Source organism: Acanthochromis polyacanthus, chromosome 6 (assembly GCF_021347895.1).
Source record: "Acanthochromis polyacanthus isolate Apoly-LR-REF ecotype Palm Island chromosome 6, KAUST_Apoly_ChrSc, whole genome shotgun sequence".
NCBI lineage: Eukaryota > Metazoa > Chordata > Actinopteri > Pomacentridae > Acanthochromis > Acanthochromis polyacanthus.
This window is the reverse complement of record NC_067118.1, coordinates 30200112-30220539: the sequence shown is the minus strand read 5'-3', so window position 1 is coordinate 30220539 and position 20428 is coordinate 30200112. Positions and strand designations below refer to the sequence as shown.

General features: G+C 40.9%; 1 protein-coding gene across 1 annotated transcript; it reads left to right on the top strand.

The window, feature by feature from the left end:
* Window positions 1–25: 25 nt before the first annotated feature.
* ift122 (intraflagellar transport 122 homolog (Chlamydomonas)) lies at window positions 26–20006 on the top strand. Its single transcript, XM_022189135.2, has 29 exons — window positions 26–192; window positions 1490–1556; window positions 1642–1726; window positions 1817–1895; window positions 2017–2093; window positions 2219–2285; window positions 2369–2515; window positions 3342–3417; window positions 4449–4640; window positions 5042–5180; window positions 5623–5825; window positions 6783–6920; window positions 7113–7277; window positions 7501–7698; window positions 8001–8141; window positions 8451–8504; window positions 9098–9259; window positions 10136–10302; window positions 11187–11358; window positions 13098–13200; window positions 14907–15047; window positions 15164–15261; window positions 16312–16412; window positions 17484–17649; window positions 17747–17864; window positions 17958–18086; window positions 18700–18776; window positions 18903–19067; window positions 19253–20006. Exons 1-29 carry the CDS (start codon window positions 149–151, stop codon window positions 19337–19339), a joined length of 3558 nt encoding a protein of 1185 aa, XP_022044827.1. The 5' UTR covers window positions 26–148; the 3' UTR covers window positions 19340–20006.
* The last annotated feature ends 422 nt before the right edge of the window (window positions 20007–20428 follow it).

Genomic DNA, 20428 nt, shown 5'->3' with positions numbered 1-20428 from the left:
ACAAATACAGGAAGTAGCGAGGAGATCCGAGTCTGCGCAGTACGAACAAATCCTGAAAACGGAGCTTAGTATGAAAAACCCACCGACCGAGCAGCGACAACCTGTTGATAAACCGTCAGTCAGTGCTTTTTGTTATTAAACGGTGGAAATGAGAGCCGTTCTAGCATGGAAAGAAACATTTCGCGAACAATGGTAAGACTCTCAATGATCACGTCTTAGTCGTAGACGTCGGACTGATACTGGGATGTAACGCTAGGTGGTTAGCAACAGTGGTTGCTATGTAAACTACTGTTAGCTAGCTGACTAGCAGTAGCACCCGAGCGGTTCGATTATCTCCAACAAATGAGGCAGACACTGAGGACAGTTTAGACGTCTTTCATACAAGTTGTCATGCAAGTTGTTTGTTCTTTAAATTCTCTAGTTTGTCAGCGTTGTTTTGCAAGGCAATATAATTTCGGGTCGGAGCTAATGTTAAGCTAGCTAGCACAGGTTAACGTTAGATGTTGTTTTTCACGCAGTTACTTGATGTAAATGATACATTTCTTTCTAGTAAGCTTGAAACTAACATTATCCAAGATTAAATAGACTTGTGTTTTATCAAGAGATTCTGTTTTTACAAAATAAAATAAAAAAAATAACCAAGTTATTTTCAGAATTAAAGCCCCCTTACTTGATTGGGTTTTCTCACTTTTCCTGAAACGTTAAAAGTTTTTTTTTTTTGTCATCACGCTTTTTCAAAGGTCAACAGTGACATTTTAAGCTGAACCTTTGTGCTCATTTTCACTTTAGATTAATTCAGTAATTTTTACTTAGTCCTACAATCACTAGTACTGAATAATGAACCTCTCTGTGTGCCAGATTTTAGTCAGCCAAATGTCTGAAATGTCCAGTTCACAGTGTTAAAAAAGATGAAAATTTGCAAATGCTCACATTTGAGTTGGCTTTATATATCCTGAATGCATTGTTCAGTGTATTTTCTTAAAGGGACAGTGTTTTATTTATGCTCAGTGCTTTACACTAAAGTACACTGTGTATGTCCATGCAATTCAGGAAAACTTTTCAATGCTTGTTGAATGCAACCTAATAGAAACTGATTTTTTAAAAATATACATTTAAGTTTTAATTTTGTTTTTAGTATGCATTTTAATTCACAGCAGTTTACAAGCAGGTTGTTTTTGACTGCGTTTGCTGCATACTTTTGCACTACCTCCACTTGTAGGTTTGTGAAATAGTATGAAACTATTTGCAGAGCTGTGTATTACATCATCTCTGTGCACATGCGTGTATATGCATTTCCGAACACATGAGATTACAGTATGAGACATACTTATAAAAAACCTTCTCAACAGCAGCTTTGGAGGTGAAAAGCTCCATTGGGAATCTTTACTATATGATTTCAGTGATGCATGGATCCCTAAAATTGTTGCAGATGGACTAATCAAGCTAATGAAATCCCATTTCAATACCAATTTGTTTTTCTTTGTTGCAGTGTTTATGACCTTGCCTTCAAGCCAGATGGAAGCCAACTCATAATCGCTGCAGGGCTTCGTGTCCTGGTAAGACTTTACTGTTTCTTTGAATAGGGAAGACACCTATCCAAAGAATGTGCACATTATTACAGATGATGTGTTTTTGTTGCAGGTTTATGATGCATCAGATGGAGCTCTTATCCAGCCTTTAAAAGGACATAAAGACATAGTGTATTGTGTGGCCTATGCCAAAGATGGTACTGAACTACTTTTACATTTGTCTGCTGCATTTTCTTATTTTAATCGGTCACTATTTTTTATCGACTAACAAGTGCATTCTTTTCTAGGCAAAAGATTTGCCTCCGGGTCAGCAGACAAAAGCATCATCATCTGGACTTCTAAATTAGAGGGTATTTTAAAATATACGTAAGTGTTTTTTACTCATCACTTTTGTATTACATAATATTATTACAGCATGATGTGCAGTCCTCGTTTTAAAGTCAGTTCTTTTTGGTCACTCCTTTTTTATTTTTGTGTTTATCTGTAGTCACAATGACTCTATCCAGTGTGTTGCCTACAACCCTGTCACTCACCAACTTGCGTCCTGCTCCTCTGGTGACTTTGGTGAGTTCAATTCATTTCTGGATTTTATAATCTTATACATAGCATCCTATAAGCCTGTGCATTTGTTAGGTAGAGTAAATACCCACATGGAGCAATGAACATTTTGACACTTTTTGCATGTTTAGGTCTGTGGTCTCCAGAGCAAAAATCTGTGAACAAACACAAAGTGAGCAGCAAAATAACATGTTGCGGGTAAGTGTATAGCTGTCACTTTCTGCAGCAGTAGTACATTTTCATGTGATGCATTGATGTTGCAGTGAGTCATTCAATCACAGGTGGACAAATGATGGGCAGTACCTTGCCCTCGGCATGATGAACGGAGTGGTGAGCATACGGAACAAGAACGGAGAGGAGAAAGTCAAAATAGAGCGTCCTGGAGGCTCCTCTTCCCCTATCTGGTCTATAGCCTGGAATCCCTCTAAGTTAGTCCCTCTTAATTATCGGAACATAATATTGTAGAAATAGACTGACATCTTTTTTGAACCAATTTGTTACATCTATTTCCTCATACTGCTACAGACACTTTTGAACTGTCCATCAATGTTGCAAAGATTTTAAGTAATGATGTACAAACTGTAGTTCATTGCAGCTTAGGTGAATAATTTGTGAGGCCAGCAGGTGGCACTGGTCAGCCAAGAGAGTGGGGGAACTGTCTCTGTGAGGGAGAGGATTATGATGCCTGTGACAGCCAAAGCCAGGAGTATACCAATCGCCACTATAGAGATCCATTGTACAGGTTATTTGAGGAAAAAAGACAGTCGGATAACAAAAAACGCAGGAGGTTGGTAGAGATGCATTCACAACAGGCATAGGTTTCTTGGGTTGCTTCATATATTTATTATGATAGGCCATCACATAGAGGTCCAAGCATGAGGTAAGCCAGGGAACAATGTCTACCGAGCTGCTAGGGATTCAGTGTCTTGGGAATTAAGGAATGCAGGGCATTTTTGACAGGATGAATTTCTCTCATCACAAGAGCTTAGATGTATAGGTGCATAGGCTCCCAAATAACAGAATGTTCTGTTCTCCTAACATGAAATTAAGACTGTTCAGTATTTAAAAAAAAGTGAAGCTTTCTACAGCTTTCCATCACAAGAAGCCAGAAAGGTCTTGACTGTGTGTCCTATTGCTGAAGGTTAGCTTCTCTGCCTTTTTCTGTCGTTATTGCTTAAATATCCAAAGCCTCCATTAGTGCAGAATGATGTCGTGAGTACCTTTGCCTAAAGTCATTTTGTTGTATTTTCACAGGGACGAGCACAATGACATTCTGGCTGTGGCAGACTGGGGTCAGAAACTCTCCTTCTATCAGCTGAGTGGAAAGCAGGTGCATATAAGTCTATGTAGTACTTGTAAAAACACTGAATCTGCAATAATTGCATTCTGTGTTTCAGTAGAAACAACGTGATGATTTAGCGACATGCAAATATACTGAGTCTTGTTATTGCAGTATGTCACGAGAAACATTTCTCTTTGGTTATTTAAAGCTGTTCAACAGAGGTCTTCAGTAGACTGAAGACAAGCAGTTTTATTGCTTTTCATGCAAAATACCAGAAGACTGCTAACATTTTGAAACACCACCCCAATGTATGTACCATAATTATTATGTACCGTAATACTGAATTTCCCTTCGGGGATTAATAAAGTGATTCTATTCTGTTCTATTCTATTCTATTCTAATTTGTTGTAGCAGTTAGAAGCACGAATACTTGAGTCTGTTTGTCTAAAATATGTATAGTATGTATATGTAGTGGAAACACTTTACTAAGTTTAGGATCTGTGTTTCCTGTTGTAATCAGACTGTCAAGGTCTATTGAAACCATAACAGTACATTGGAAGTGATCCTGCTATGCTTTAATGGCCCCCTCAGTATCCCTCATTCCTCCTAAATTCCCTGTGGGCAATATCGTAATTATAGACAAATATGCACTGTTCATTACCCTGCCGTTATGCCTTAGGCTCATATATTGTCATCGGCCTATTTATCTGTTTAAATGAACATTCTGTTTTGATTACAACACCAGAAATTGTTCACAGTGAAGGAAAATAACCATGGATTGTCAGGGAGTTTTTTTTATGGAGTGAGGAGAAACAGATGTGCAGAATCGGGTGACCTGATATGATGCTGTGCAAATGGACTTTGAACACTAATACAATAGAGGCAATTTAAAGCAGACAAACACTTTTTTGTCTGGCTTTTTATCAAATACTCAAAGGGATGGTTGAATATACTGAAGACTTTGAAGTGTGTCAGCCCAGACAGGAGGAAGTGTTGGCCCAAGCCCCCCGGGCAATAAATATAAGAAATGCTTGCTTTATTCTTATTTTGACATCCTCTTCACTCTTTGTCTCTCTCAGGTTGGAAAAGACAGGACTCTCACCTATGACCCGTGTTGCGTCAGCTACTTCTCCAAGGGCGAATATATAGTCATGGGCGGCTCTGATAAGCAGGCGTCCCTCTACACTAGAGACGGTGTGCGGTTAGGAACCATTGGAGAGCAGAATGCCTGGGTGTGGACATGCCGGGTTAGGCCTGACACCAACTTTGTGGTGGGTCCACATTTTGTGAAGCCATATGCCTAGAAAAATTAGTCCTACTATTAAATAAAACAAGTCACAGTGAGAGAAGGTGTATGAGAATGTACTCAAACACACAAAGCTCAGACCTGACATACAGGGTGCCAGTCTCATATGATGCATTTCTTGGATCTGACAACACATTCCCTCTTCACAGATGCACAAGTCATTTTATTTTGCAGTAACACTTTAACAGTTTTTCTTTACACTGTATTTAACCGAAAGTGATGATGCATGCAAGAGAGAATCGGTTGCTGGCTGATTCTCTCAGTTCTACGGTGAAGATGCTTTAACAACGGGAACACTTTCCCACTCTCAGTCTTTTCTTAGAGGTGTTAATAGGATGTACTGCTACATTGTTGTCTCTTATCTAGGTGTTGGGCTGCCAGGATGGGACCGTTGCCTGCTACCAACTTATTTTCAGTACGGTTCACGGCCTCTACAAGGATCGCTATGCTTATAGAGACAGCATGACCGATGTCATCGTCCAGCACCTCATCACTGAACAAAAAGGTGCACTTTTGCTTGAGCAGCAGACTCTTGAGCTTGTGATGCCTGTCCAAATAATAGATTGTATGTCTTGTAGCGTCACACTGACATGATCAGTGTTATAGAGACAGGAAGCATTTGCAACTAAGCTTGAAATATGGATAATATTTTAAATATGGATTCATTGTCCTTTTGTGATATTAGTCATATCAACAATCAGCAGTGATCCAATTGACCTTTTGTAGGGGCAGCCTGTAATTCAAAAGCTTTCATATGGTATGATTTCTTTTGTATTAGTGAGATATGACAGTGTTTAATGCCATAACAAACAGGAAAAACAGTCTGGAAGGTTTGCAGAAATAAATGTTGCAGTAGACTTATTTAAAGATGCACTGACTAAGTTGGTGGCGCCTTGTTCATCCTCCTTACTGAGCATATCTACTCACTCATTCTCTATTTTTCTTAGTGAGGATCAAGTGTCGTGAGCTGGTGAAGAAGATCGCCATCTACAGAAACCGTCTTGCCATTCAGCTCCCGGAGAAGATTCTCATCTATGAGCTCTTCTCAGACGACTCCTCAGACATGAAATACCACATCAAGGAGAAAATTTGCAGAAAATTTGAATGCAACTTGCTGGTGGTCTGCTCCCAGCACATCATTCTGTGTCAGGTCAGAAGAGATAGAATTCCATTGTCATTGTTATTGCAGTGCTTATAAAAACAGAGCAAATTTACAGAAGCATCTAAACTTCCTAGCTTGCTTGCTGCTACTACAGTCTGTTTGTGTTTTGCTTTTTTTCATCATGAAACAGTTTTTCTTCAGTTGTGCTTTACAGACTAAATTCTTCTGACCTCCACTGACACTGTTGTCCTTTGTGAATTTGACTAAAACACCCTTTATTGTGCCAGAGGATGCAGAGACGTTTGAGCACTGTTAATATAATGAAAGCAGTGAAACAATGTTTAGCCATTTGCTAGCAGCCCAAACAGCCCAGAAATGAAATTGCTAGTTCTCCAGATGTTTCTGCCTCGCCTGCAAAAGGCTCCAGCTGTGCATGTGCTCTGTTGGCTCTCTCCCTCCTTCCTTTTCAACCCTCTTCAAGCTGGATAAAGTAAGACGGATGAATAAGAGGAAGGACCATAACCTGTTGACCAGTGGGTGTCTCTTGGGGTTCCTCTCTGCGTCTTGTCTCTATGTGCTTGACAGAGGCTGGTAGGGAGGGAGAAGCAGCCACAACACAGAGGTTATTTCCTTTTAAATCTGTCTGTGTGTGACAGAGATGCTTCAGATCTCTCTATCGGGCGTGCTCGTGTTTCATGCCTGCGACAGCTTTTCGACCTTATGAATGGGCTGTGTTCATATGGTCTGTGTATGTCTCTGTCAAATCAAATCATTGTTTATCTTTATGGCTTCGCTTGCTGACACGGAACCACACTTTGAGACCTTTAAACGAACAATGTGCTAAGATCTGCTAGACATTTACGAGTGTGTTCAAGTATCGTAAAGGGTGAGATAAACAGACTGTGAAATTATAGAAAAAGAAAAAATTGGCCATGCTGAGCCAGTCACTGTTTCATTTGTTTTATATAATTGTGGTATCACCTTTCCCACTGTGCTCTTGTGCAGGAGAAGAGGCTCCAGTGCTTGTCCTTCACCAGTGTCAGGGAAAAAGAATGGGTGATGGAATCTCTGATTCGCTACATCAAAGTGATTGGTGGGCCACCAGGCAGAGAGGGCCTCCTTGTAGGCTTAAAGAATGGAGCTGTGAGTATTTCAAGAAAATGTGTTCCCACAGTAAGTTACCTTAGAAATGGCAATCATTCTTCTTCAGGAATTTGAACATAAAGGAAACTGCGAATCGGAGTGTAAGTCACAACATGTCAGTAAATTTAACTAGCATTACCACTGATTTGCTGATTTAATTGTGTTCTGCTGGTCGTTGCTTTTGTGCTGTAGATCCTGAAGATATTTGTTGACAACCCATTCCCCATTACGCTGCTGAAGCTGTCAACATCAGTGCGCTGCCTGGACATGAGCGCCTCCCGCAATAAACTGGCTGTGGTGGATGAGCATAACACCCTCCTTGTCTATGACATCAACAGTAAAGAACTACTTTTTCAGGTCAGGAGACAGTGGAAAGGGTTTCTTAGAGAAACCCAATTTAGCAGATTTTGCAATGTGTTTCAGAGGTGCAGTGGAGTGGAACAAAATAGAAACGTGCATACATGTTCAATTATTTGCATTAGGTGCAGGAACACATTTACTTATGTGCACTTGGGTAGTCTGTGTTCCATAGTCACCTCTAAACCTTATTATTCCTCTACCCTTTTTGCTTTCCCTGCAGGAGCCTAATGCTAACAGCGTGGCCTGGAACACCCAGTGTGAGGACATGCTGTGCTTCTCCGGGAACGGCTACCTTAACATCAAGGCTAGCAACTTTCCTGTACACCAGCAAAAGATGCAAGGCTTTATGGTCGGCTACAATGGCTCTAAGATATTCTGTCTTCATATCTACTTAATGTCTGCGGTAGAGGTGCCTCAGGTGGGTAATATGTGGACAGTCCACAAAGATGTCATAATGTCTGTCATAATGTAGAAATTATAGCACATAATTGCTAGTGGTGTGTTTTAAATATATTCATTTTTACCACAAAGACATAAATTAGATGTGCGTGCAGCTTTTTAATCAGTTTTTAATAATTTATTGCAGTTTTTAATCATCTTTAAGTATTTGGTGAAGATATAATTTTGTCTGTTGTTATCTTCCTATATTTTTTAAATAGTTTGCTGCTGTTTTCACAAAGTGAAATTTTAATGCATTGACTGTGTTGTTTCACTGCCCAGTCAGCACCAATGTACCAGTACCTGGAGAGGAAGATGTTTAAGGAGGCCTACCAGATTGCCTGTCTCGGTGTGACAGACAGTGACTGGAGGGATTTGGCCACTGAAGCCCTGGAGGGACTTGACTTTGACACTGCCAAGAAGGCCAGTCGGGCACACACAAACTGTTCTGATTAAGATCAGTGTTGTTATTCTACACAATTTGCTTCTTTAAGTAAAATAAATTACATAAATACGCTAAACAAAAGACCGTGTTTTCCCGTAACCTTACTCTTGACATCATGTATTCTGCAGACCACTCAACCCCATTCTGTAGACATTACACAAGGAACCAAATAAACAATACAGCAGTGTTCCTAATGAATCTCTGAGGCAGCATTTTTAAGAAGCTAGTAATGCAAATTACCACATAAAACTACCATCTAAATCATTCCCTTATCCCTCCATTTGCAGGCCTTCATTAGAATCCGGGACCTGCGCTACCTGGAGCTCATCAATAGCATTGAGGTAATACCTACCACCCACTAAAACAAGAAAAAAATCTTCTGGATTGTGTAGACCCACATTTTTTGTTGATTTGCTGATTTGTGTTACGACCAGGGCATGCACTGACATGATCAAAAAGCCGATTGCAGTTATTAACATTTCATTATACATTTAATTGCTAGCCTTTTGCTAAGATGCTAAGGGAGTAGCCTGTATCCTGACTGACTCTCTGGTCCAGTCCACACACACATGCAAGAAGACATTTTCACACAGCTATGCACATGCACAATCCTTCACAGTGAGCATGCTGAGGAAAGGACAGGCTGTTTGTGCTGTGTTCCTCTTTGAAATGTCCATTTTTAAGACGCTATTTTAAAAAAATAAAATGAGTAGACATGGAAATAAATGCATTGCATTCAATAAAAGTATTTTTTCTCTAATATCATTGTGACTGATGATAGAAGAATGTCAATGAAGGCTCAACAGTGAGGTCATCCAGCACGCCGGTAGATTTTTAGTGTGTGAATTTGTTGTGTGCAAGTGTGTGTGTGTGTACATGTATGTGACTGTTTATCTCTGCACAAATGCCAGTGTTTGCGTTGACTGATTTGCAGGAGAGGAAGAAGCGGGGTGAGAACGACAATGAGCTGTTCCTGGCAGACGTCTATGCCTACCAGGGGAAATTCCATGAGGCAGCCAAGCTCTACAAGCGTACTGGCCACGAATCCAGAGCCCTTAGCATGTACACTGACCTGCGCATGTTTGAGTATGCCAAGGTGATTAAACCACTGATCGACAAAAACACTGGCACGCACATACAACATACCTTCTTATCAGTACAGACAGAAAGACCTGTGAGGTATTGCATGTTTTAGGACTTCAGAACATATGTTTTTCTTCATCATGTGCACTTATGCCAAGTTGGGGCCCTGCACTGTGTTCAGACCGCCCCCCCCTTTACCGTCTGTCTTTCATCTCCTCATATATCACTGGAATCTCCTCATATATCATATGATCAGTACACACATGGCCTTCTTTTACACATATATCCCTGTACAACACAAGGGCAACCTACACACATAGTTACAGCTGGAAATGGGGAACAAAAGGAGAGAAATGCATCAAAGATCTTACAGAAAAACTTTGACGATTGGGTCACTTGGACCTGAGGCAGATTTTCAGCTTTATTATGTTTGTACGTGGGGGAACACTTTTGATCATCAGCATTGCATTTACTTTGATGGAGCAGATGACACAGCCATGACTTGTTCATGTATATTTGTGCATGTGCGTGTATCAGATTGTATGTGTGTTTGATGTGGCTGCTGTATATTTATGTGGCTGTGTGGCCATCTGCTCCCACAGGCTGTTTGTTTTAGGTGGGACGGACACCGGAGGGAAAGGCCTTCTAGCTGCCTGCTGTTTGTGTGATTCTCTTCCTCCTGTCTCAGACTTGACCCACATGGCTCTGTCTGTCTGAACTGAACTTCCCTTGTTCACTTCAGATTAGTATTTGGATTCCTCTTATCACATTAGCTTTGTTTTATGTTGCATTACATTACATTTGTCGCTTGTCGTCGGTCTTAATAGGGATGTCTCAGGTATTGAATAGTATTTTAATACGTTTGTCACCATGGATTTTCTTTTTTCAGGACTTTGTTGGGGCAACAGACCCTAAGAGCTCTCGGATTTTGATGACCAAGCAGGCAGACTGGGCTAAAAGCAGCAAGGAGCCCCGGGCAGCAGCGGAGATGTACCTGTCAGCAGGAGAACATCTAAAAGCTATAGACATTATAGGCGAGCACGGCTGGGCAGACATGTAGGTGTCAGTCGCTGTATTAAACCTTTCAAAGCAGTCTTTTACCCATAGATATAACAATACTTTTGTTTAACCTTCTCTAAACCACATTTTGAGATGTGTATAATTATTTTAATGTCATCCAAACCTCTGTTTTTTTTTAATTCATTGCTGATGCAAAAGTCAGTAATATCATGTTGAAATGGTTAACTCCAGACTCTCAGACTATAATCTGTCAATTTTATTAACAGAGGTAGAAGTGTGAGTCCTCGGTTCTCTAAGTTTAACAGATAAAGGCTTTCAGATGCTGACTAAATACTCTATGATTACTGGGACGACAGGGGGGGAAATACAACAATGGTCCAGAATTAGCCTTCATGAGCATCATCTTGATAACTAATTCTGTCTGTATTTTTGCTCTGTGCTGCGTACTTTGTAACACAAGGCAACAATAGTAAATATCAAGACCATGTGTTCCACATACAGAGCATTAGAAGTATCTGAAATTCTTTAGAAAAGCCATGACAGCTAAGAGAGTAACCAGGAGCAATCACCTGTCTATTAGGTTTCACTCATACATGAGTAGTGGGAATTCAGGGTGTGTTTCTGTGATGCTGAAAACTGAGTAAATTGATATCTGGTGGTCATGTCAGTGCTCCCTGCTGACTCCTTCTGACCCACTGTCTGCATACTGCTGGATTCCTGTGGTGCTACCTGTGGGTCAGTGCAACTAACACTACAGTTGAGCACAGTCAGAGCTCTTTAACCTGAAACAGATTCAGCTTGTGACCCTGACTGATTCGCATTCTTTCTGCGGTCATGAGCATAGTTTGATACAGTGGATTTGGGGCTTTATCTTCCCTCGCCCTCTCTGTGTGTGCTCATTCCTCTTTTCTCTCACTCAGGCTGATCGACATCGCCCGTAAGTTAGACAAGGCGGAGCGCGAACCGCTGGCAAAATGTGCGCTCCACTTCAAGAGGCTGAAGCACCATGGCTATGCCTCAGAGACTTATTCCAAGATGGGCGACTTGAAGGCTCTGGTGCACCTGCATGTAGAAACGCGACACTGGGAAGAGGTATGACACAGTTCTGCACACCTGCTCCACTCATTATTCCTGATACTTTATATACAGAGTCCTGAGACATCACATTAATATAATGTAAAACACATGGGACCGTGCTTAAAAATAATCATTTCATCTGTACAGCATTTTTCAAGAGTACAAAGTGCTTTCACCAAGTGCCATCTCAAATATATGAACAAAAACATAAGGAAAGCTAAATATAAACACACTGTTAAAAGACCATGCACAAATAATTTAAAAATATGTCATGTGTTTAGTAGAACAAGTGAAACAAGTATAATAGATCTAACATAAATGTAAAAATGTGTCTTTAGACAGGATGTAAAAATAGAAACAGTGTCAGTAGATCAAACTATAACTTGATGAGTGTTCCAGAGTTGAGTTGTCAGTACGGCACACACTTGATTACCCTTTCACCTTAACCTTGACTCTGGAACAGCTAGCAGGCCTAAAACAGCGGATGTACGAGGCTGTTTTTTAGGAATTACGAGGTCACTGACATACTCTGGCACCTGGCCATGTGAGGTTGAAACTAGCTCTCAAAGACACGTCATAAACTAAACTTTGCCATTTCCACGTCTTGTTCAGTTTTGGTTGTGTCTCCAAAAAGTATACTACATCGGTTAGCGTAACCACAGCTGAATGTAAACAAGAACACAATATGTCTGCCTAATTTCTTCATACACTGACAAAGCAAAACCACACACACTCCAAAACTAATCATCCAGCTTTGGATTTCTCTGAATCCATGCCTACACGATGATTAGGCAGTGAGAAGCGCAAAACACTCTATTGCACTGAAAGAGTATCAGCTTAAAGCTCTGTTCTGCTTCCAATCAAATTTCTCCATCAGGGTGGATCATGCTGCTCAGAAAAGAAGAAAATATTGCATTTCTTTAATCCATCTGCAGCCTATAATCGAGTTAAAGGCGTTACACAGATGCACTTTGGCGATTTGCATGCCGAAACAGTAGATCCAAAAACAGAACATCAAATCATGATCACATGGTTCTGCTGTAGTGTCTGAGGAAGTCTTTTGGAATATTTCTTTAATCCTCAGAGAAAAAGAAGAAAGAGCAGGGGAGGGAAGCAGAGGTTGAGAGAACTGTTAGGCTTTATGTGCTTCTCTGGGGGAGTTGGACATCAAAAACACCAAACTGCAGCACATACAGAGTTACAGCATGAGCCATATGGAGGCTATTCACTGCTCCCACTCTTCTCTAAAACAAAGTATTTCTTTAAATGACTTTGGGCTCACAAGCCAGGGACACACACAGACTCTCACACTCTTTTTCTTTCTCTCCGTTTCTGTATGGTATGACTGGTGTGTGTTTCTTGGCTCAGAATTTGCCACAGGGCATTTAGCTTAATTAGTCACCATGACAGGCAAATATGCGTCCACAGGGCGCTACAACAGCTCAAACTGCATAAGAGCTCCAGTTTTACTTTTAATTGAGTGTGAAATCAACTTAGCTCATATACTTTGCTTTGTCCTCAACTAATTAATAATGTCATAAAAATATTTTGACTTCAGGTAATGGGCGTTCTTTTTTCTGAAAAATGTGTGGTAGCTTGTATCTAGTTAATCGACTGCAGATGAGCCATAATTACCCAAGGCAGTACAGCACTGTTCTCTATATATTTCAAGCTACTGGACTAAATTCACAAAGTCAGCTGGTAACATACACTATTGTACATCTTTTCTCTCGTCTCACCTGTCAATTTCTCAGGCCTTCTCACTGGTGGAGAAGCACACCCAGTTCAAATATGATGTTTTTGTGCCTTATGCCCAATGGTTGGCAGAGAATGACCGATTCGAGGAGGCGCAAAAAGGTGAGTTTACATCGCCAACAAGGCTGCAGCTTCACCTTTGCTACGCCTGTATGGGAGACTCCAATGTATACATTAACATTCTCTTTTAAACTGTGTTTCCAGAATTATTTTAGTGAACATTAAAGTCTACTTCAGCAGCCACCATTTACATATGGAAGTGATAAAACCCAGCCAACTCTGGACATGGATATTTTTCACTACTTCCTTAAGATTCTCTGTATCCAGTGTAGAACATGATCCTCTTTGCTGAGGCAGAGCAGGACAGAGCTGGGCTGCCTGTTAACTGAATGACATGCATGCATGCCTCTAATCACCACTACTACAAGCGGCTCTGATGATGATTACCAACTGTATCCATAGTTATAATCAGCTCATAGATTTATAATTATGATCTCTGCAGGCATATTTCCTCTCCTACATAATCTTCCTCAGCCTGTCTCGACATGGAGTACATGACTGAACAGGCCATGCATTTTGCCGATTGTGTGTATTTCAGTCGGTCAGTGATGCACTATTGTGAATATTATGACTCAGATTCTGCCAGTTCCCCCGTCCGCTGCACCGGTACTTCTCAATAACAATTTTAGAAATAGTTAGCACTGCTGTTCTCAGCTGAAGAAGGTTGTTACGTTATTGTTGGGGGCTTAAGTTGGAGCTCAGTTGTTCTCAAAATAGGATTCCTGACTGTCAGGGGTCCTGTAAGAGATTCTGGTGGATCTCACCTAAGGGCAGTTTGGCTGTTTTTCTATTTTCCAGATTTCCCATTTCTTTAATTTGAGGATGTATTTTATTAGCTGACATAGGTCTGTGATGGGATTACAGTTGTCTCTAAAGATGTGTGTGTTGTCTTTATTTTCCATGAGAGCACAATGTTAGGCGGATCTGCTTGCATGGGAGCTCAGGCTAGAAAATGTTGACACCCACTGCTGTGCTCTGCAACCTTGTCAGGTTGTGTTTTGTGTTTCTGTAAGAGGAAAGGGGTGTGTTCCCATTACTACCAGCAACCACCAGCAGCTGAATGTGGTTTGTATCCCATTAGGTAGACTGATAAATGTTTTCCACTAATATGTCCTGACCTCCGCTGCGGTTGCCGGGGCAGGGTCGCTGGTGGGGTCGACTCCCTAATGCTGCTTCTAATTACCCTCTGATATGAACATAAAGAATGGTGATTATATTTATTACAGCTTTAAAGTCGAAGTGCTTTGGTGTTTGATATTGAGGTACAGCCTTTCTGTTTGGAAGTAGCTTATGCTGGTTTTTACATGCAAAAAAAATTTGAACAACATTAGAATATCTCTGATTTATATGAGATAAGAACTACACCTGCCAGTTACTTAGCTTGCATGTGTATTTATGTGTACATATACATATTTGTATGTGTTTTTAGGTAAAAAAGAATTCTGTATTTTTTCCATATTCTTCAGATTAGCCAAGTATGTGATTTAGACACAATATATTACATACAATACATTTTCAAAAACGCTAACTTTTATAAAACAAGAATACAAATTCTTCTACATAATGTTTGCCTTGTGTTCATGAAGTAATTACAATGAAGAGCGGTTCAAATGCCATCAAATGTGTGACCAAAAAATACATAAACAAGTTTGTCTTGAAATGTCCCAGTAGATGGAGAATTACCTCAGGACTACACAGTCTTTGAATAGCAATCAATCAATCAACACTTTTGTTCTCTGACTCTTTAGCATTTCACAAGGCTGGGCGTCAGAATGAAGCTGTGAAAGTCCTGGAGCAGCTCACCCATAATGCAGTGGTGGAGAACAGGTTCAACGATGCAGGGTACTATTACTGGATGCTGTCAATGCAGTGTCTGGACATCGCCAGAGGTGAGGTTTATCTTCAGTGCAAGCAATCACGTTTTGATTTTTTTTTCCTGTAAAGCCTGGTGAGTTTTTTTGGTTCCTTCTAATCTTTCTGCTATGTTTGTGTTTGTCTGAACCAGAAAGTGAAGAACAGAGGGATGAAATGCTAAAGAAGTTTGAGCGTTTTCAGCATCTTGCAGAGCTCTACCATGTTTACCGCTCCATTCAGCGTTACACGGTGAGAAGATGATACCCGTCAGCCCTCATCTTGCATAGCCGGAGCAGACAAAACTACGAGGAGTCTTTGAAATAATGACGTGTCCATCTGATTGCCTGTCAGATAAATTTCTTTGCCATGGACATAGTAAGACAGTACCTACTATTTATATAGTGTTTAGATTTCTGTATGGATACAAATATGCTAATCTTTAGTTGGCTTTTAATCTCCTATAGTTTTCTTACATTTTACTGGCAGACCACTGTGTTTTTTGCCATTTTCAAGTGAGCTTTTGTGCACACATTTTTACAGACTGCTGTGAGTTTAACAAGAATGAGGTCTGGCTCTGCAAGATTATGTCAATCCAAAAAAAAAAGACAGAGTTAGGATTAAAGGAAGAATTAAGATATGGACAGAGGGTGTTAGGTAAAGTGAACAAAAGAAAAAAATTGAGGCCGTTAAGTTCAGGTTGCAATTCAATGAAGGGAAATATCAGCTTGAATAAGCCACCATTATTAGACTCCTGAAACCTCCCTGACCTCTATCTCCATGGTAACCAGCTGCTTGATAGAGCAAGATGACAACCTCATCAGTGGTCCTCTGCAAGCCCCCAGCCCTAACCTACTTACAAACAAGCAATTCTTGCTTATGAGCATATATGAGTGACCTGGCCAGTGTCAGTGTTCTGAGTTTGTTGTTTCAGCTTTTTGCTCTGCTATGGTCACACCCCTGCAACAGAGAGACATCACTGTGATCCAGACCAGAGCAGGAAACCTCTATATCTCAATTTAACTCTCCCAGACAGGCACTATAGATTTGAACTATCAACTTTTGGGGATAAAGCGCTAGTAGTGATTGCTTGAGAAATTGTATCTTTCCCCTTCAGGGCTCTGTTAGGAGAGATGAGGCACTAAAAAAGGCTAGGCTGCTTTTAGACCAGGGTAAAAGGTGAAATAATTAAGAAGGGGGATGTGTGAGAAATGGAATGTTTTTCTTTTTCTATTTGTTATCAGTGATTTGTATTATTTTCTCTTCCCTTAAACTTTCACCCTTCCCTGTTTCTGTCTTCAGGATGAGCCCTTCAGTTCCCACATGCCAGAGACACTCTTCAACATCTGCAGATTCCTCCTGAACAACCTCACCAAGAACATACCAGCAGGCATTTCTAAAGTGTATCCTAACATTTAATGAAGTTTTACCGTACAATATCAAGGAAATGTTTTTAATATTCAGTAATGTGAAGCTCTTCCTCTCCGGAAAACTCTCAGTGAAAGACACGCCACTCTGAAATCAAAACTGTTAAAGTCAGTGATGAAAGAATGGTGGAAAAGAGATAGGAAAAGAGAAGTAGGGGAGAAAATGGAAGAGTTGGCGGCACAGCGGAAACTGTTCTGCTGCTGAGGGAAAGAAAAGGGGTGATGATGGGGAGGAGGAGACGATGCCAGCAAGAGGTACATTCTCTGTTATCTAAACAAATAGTTTGATTACTGAACTCTCTGCATACGCATGCATACATAAACACACTGAACAACAAGGTTTAATTTGGACAAATGCACACAGTCTCCACACCCACAACCACACAGACAAATCAGTGTTGTCTCACTCAGTGAGGGCTGGCATGAGGAAGGAAGGTCCAGCCTTTGAGGAGGAAATCGGGCTGCTGGGATCCTCTGTGGCCAAACTGAAATGTTCCAAACATTCTGAACTTAGATTTAGAGAGACTTAATTTGATTTCAACTGTTAGAGACAATATCACCAAAACAAATTTGCACCAAACAAGTTACACAATAGGATTATGTGCATTTATCAAGAGTTCCATGGAACAGAACACGTTGTGTAGGAGGAGCTGGAGAGTGGCTGAGTGGAGCGGAAAGGAGAGGAACGGTGTTGAGTTTAGGTGATGGAGAAGTGCCAGTGTAGCACTGCTGCAGCTGCAACTCATTGACCTGTGATTGCCACTCTCAGAGCTGCTCTCCTAACAACCTGTCTCTATATAAATACAAATAAGCAACAATTTCCTCAAATCAGCCCACAAACAAACTAACCCAGGTATTACTTGCAAGGCATTCAGCCAGTGTTGTTGGCGTAGCAATGCCGTTCTGCTCATGAAGAGAAATGAGGCAATATGCTTTACTTATTTATGAATGCACATTCCCATATTATTTTTTAATAAGAAAGCTAAAAATCAATATTCCAGAGCCGACTCCTACTCCAACATTAATTTTCCTTAATGCAATTATTAGTAACACTTTGTATGCGTTAGCCAAGCAGAGTCGAAAACTGGGTGCGTATAAGCTTGCCAGGTATTCCTACGAGAAGCTCCAGGAGCTGCACATTCCCTCACGCTTCCACGAGTCCATAGAACTGGGTAACCTCATCATTCGCTCCAAGCCCTTCCACGATAGTGAGGTGTGTTCAAGGCGTGGATGTACATTTAACTTGCTCTGTTAAATCAGTTCCTTCTGCCCTGTGTCCTCATATTTAAAACTTAATGTGTTTCCTGCAGGACCTGATTGAAGGCATGATGTGTTACCGCTGCTCCACTAACAACCCCCTGCTGAACAACCAGGGGAGTGTGTGCATCAACTGCAGACAGCCTTTCATCTACTCAGCCTCATCATATGGTCAGTGACAGCAGAACACACTGTGTGCAGTAGCTGCCAGACAGCACTCCATTAGTTGTTGTTTTTTTAAGTAGCGTATCATGCTGTGTACAGAGGTGCTGCCCCTGGTGCAGTTCTACCTGGAGGAGGGCATCACTGATGAGGAGGCTCTGTCTCTGATTGACCTGGAAGTTCCTCACATAGATCAGAGGGATGCACGATGGCAGGATATGGACAATGGTGGTATCCTTTGATCACTACAGTATGGAGCTGCACTCAAACACATACAAAAAGTAACAGATTTTTTTTTTTTGCATGATTTGTATGAGTTACTAAGTCCTTAGTCTGCTTGTCCCGAGAGTCTCCGTTCCTGCCCTTACACACTGCATATCTCTTCAAAATGAAACACGTGGCTCTCCTCCACCTTGTGACAGTTCTAAGAAGCTGTTTAGTCTGCGTTGGCCTTGATTCTGTGCTTGTGGGTAAGCTGTCAGGCCTAAGTCATCTTAGCTCTTGAGCTAATAGGGTTAGTGAGGCTCTCCTGTCTCATCTTAATGACACTAACCCTCCGAGAGCCACAGCCACAGCCCTAGTGCAGGGATTAACCTGCATTAGCCAGCAGACACTCAAGGGCACCAAGGTCTGCTCTGTTCTTCCAGAGCCACAATGTGACTGACAGGCACAACTGATTTTGAACACTTTGCCTTAGAATAGTCTCTCGGGATAATTTTTGAAAGGGCTTTCCTGTTTTGCAGATGTCATCAGAGGAAACATGTGACAAGTGAAAAATATAATGTTGAAATGTGTAAAGTATGTGCACTGCTTTAGTTATTTGTTCTGAATTAACAACACTAAGAGCTCCAGGCTCTGAGGATGGATGATGGCTTGGATGATGCGGAGGAAGACCCATTTACAGCCAAAATGAGCTTTGAGGTAAGAGGAGAAGGACAAAATAGATGAGGTGATTAATATTCTGCCAACTGGGCAAACCAGCTGGACAGGGTGAAAGGACAGAGTCTGTAATAGAATGTGGATGTGTTCGTCTGTGTGTCCAAACAGCAGGGGGGTTCGAACTTTGTCCCAGTCAAGGTGAATCGTTCGGTGCTGCGCTCCATGAGCAGGAGGGACGTCCTGATCAAACGCTGGCCCAGGCCGCTCAAATGGGAATACTTCCGCTCCCTGCTGCCTGATGTGAGCATCACCATGTGCCCCACCTGCTTCAAGGTACAGCATTTATGATGCACAGCTTGCATAACCTGGTGTGAACCATATGGTCATTTCGCTTTACTTAGGCAGCTAGTTCTTACTTTTTAACCTGGGCACTTGCTTGTATTCAGTAAATTGCGTGCCTTATCAGGTTTCTTAATTCTGGAATGTTTTAATGTTTTCATCTCTGTATTTCCTCATAGATGTTCCACAGTGAGGATTATGAGCTCCTGGTGCTTCAGCACAACTGCTGTCCTTACTGCCGCAGGCCAATTGACGAACCAAACTGATTTACTCAAAACTGGAGCAGCTATAATAGACATTTCACTTTCTCCACCCTCCAAGTAATCTTTCGTTCTCTGGATTTTTATTCTTTTTATTTATTTTATTATTTTTATTCTCCAGTTGTTGTTGTTTTAAAATTCTGTAACTGTATTTTTGTTTGTATTGTAATATAGCTGTCAGTGTAGTATGCTGTGTGTATATTACAGTGTAAATCTGTTACTCAAGCTCCTTCTCAAGAGCAGCTCTTGGTTATCCGAGGATAAATGGCTGAGGTAATGCCTGTAGTGTTTGTGTGTTGGTCATTATGGAGTGTAAAAGAAGTGCACCATCAGCCAATCGGCCCTACTGGATTATTAGGATTACGCTGGGCCCACAGTGATCACATCATTAATTTAAAGGCAACATGGATGTTAAATGTAAAAAAAAATATTAAAATGATATCCAAATTTATTTTAACATACACTATTCTGATGTACTAAAACATGTTTGTTATGTAGCTAATGCTGTTACTCAGAAATACCAGATAATCTGCCAACATGTGCATTCCACAGGCCTGTATACTGCAGCTTAATGTTTGAAAACAGCGCAGGATATGTCATGATATTTCAGGCAAATGTATTTTTTTATAATGCTGCAAGTCTTTTCAATAAAATATATTGGTACTTTCTTTTACTTTTGATATCTTAATGTTTTGATGGCAAGTTAAGTAATATACTTATTTAGACTGAAGCCAGAGCTGGAGGGAGAGTGCATGTGATGAGCAGTATGTGCCACTCATTCTGATTACACTCAAGCCTATGAGTCGAGCTCTGCATTATGCAGTGGTTAGGGATTAAGCTTTTACAGATGCAAATAAGTTGGATTGCTCCAGAAAAATTTTCATTGGTAGTTTGTCCACTCTGAACGCTTCAAATCACAGACAAACTGCTTCCTTTGCCTTTCCTGCTGCTCTCTCCTCTCATTCCAACGCAGCACTGATGCGTATGGCAGTAATGATGGGGATTGGTTAACCATGGATGTAGCCTCTCACCTTGAAAATGCTTAACGTGCTGCATATCTATTTCTGGAATTTTCACCTGTAATGCCGTGTGTGT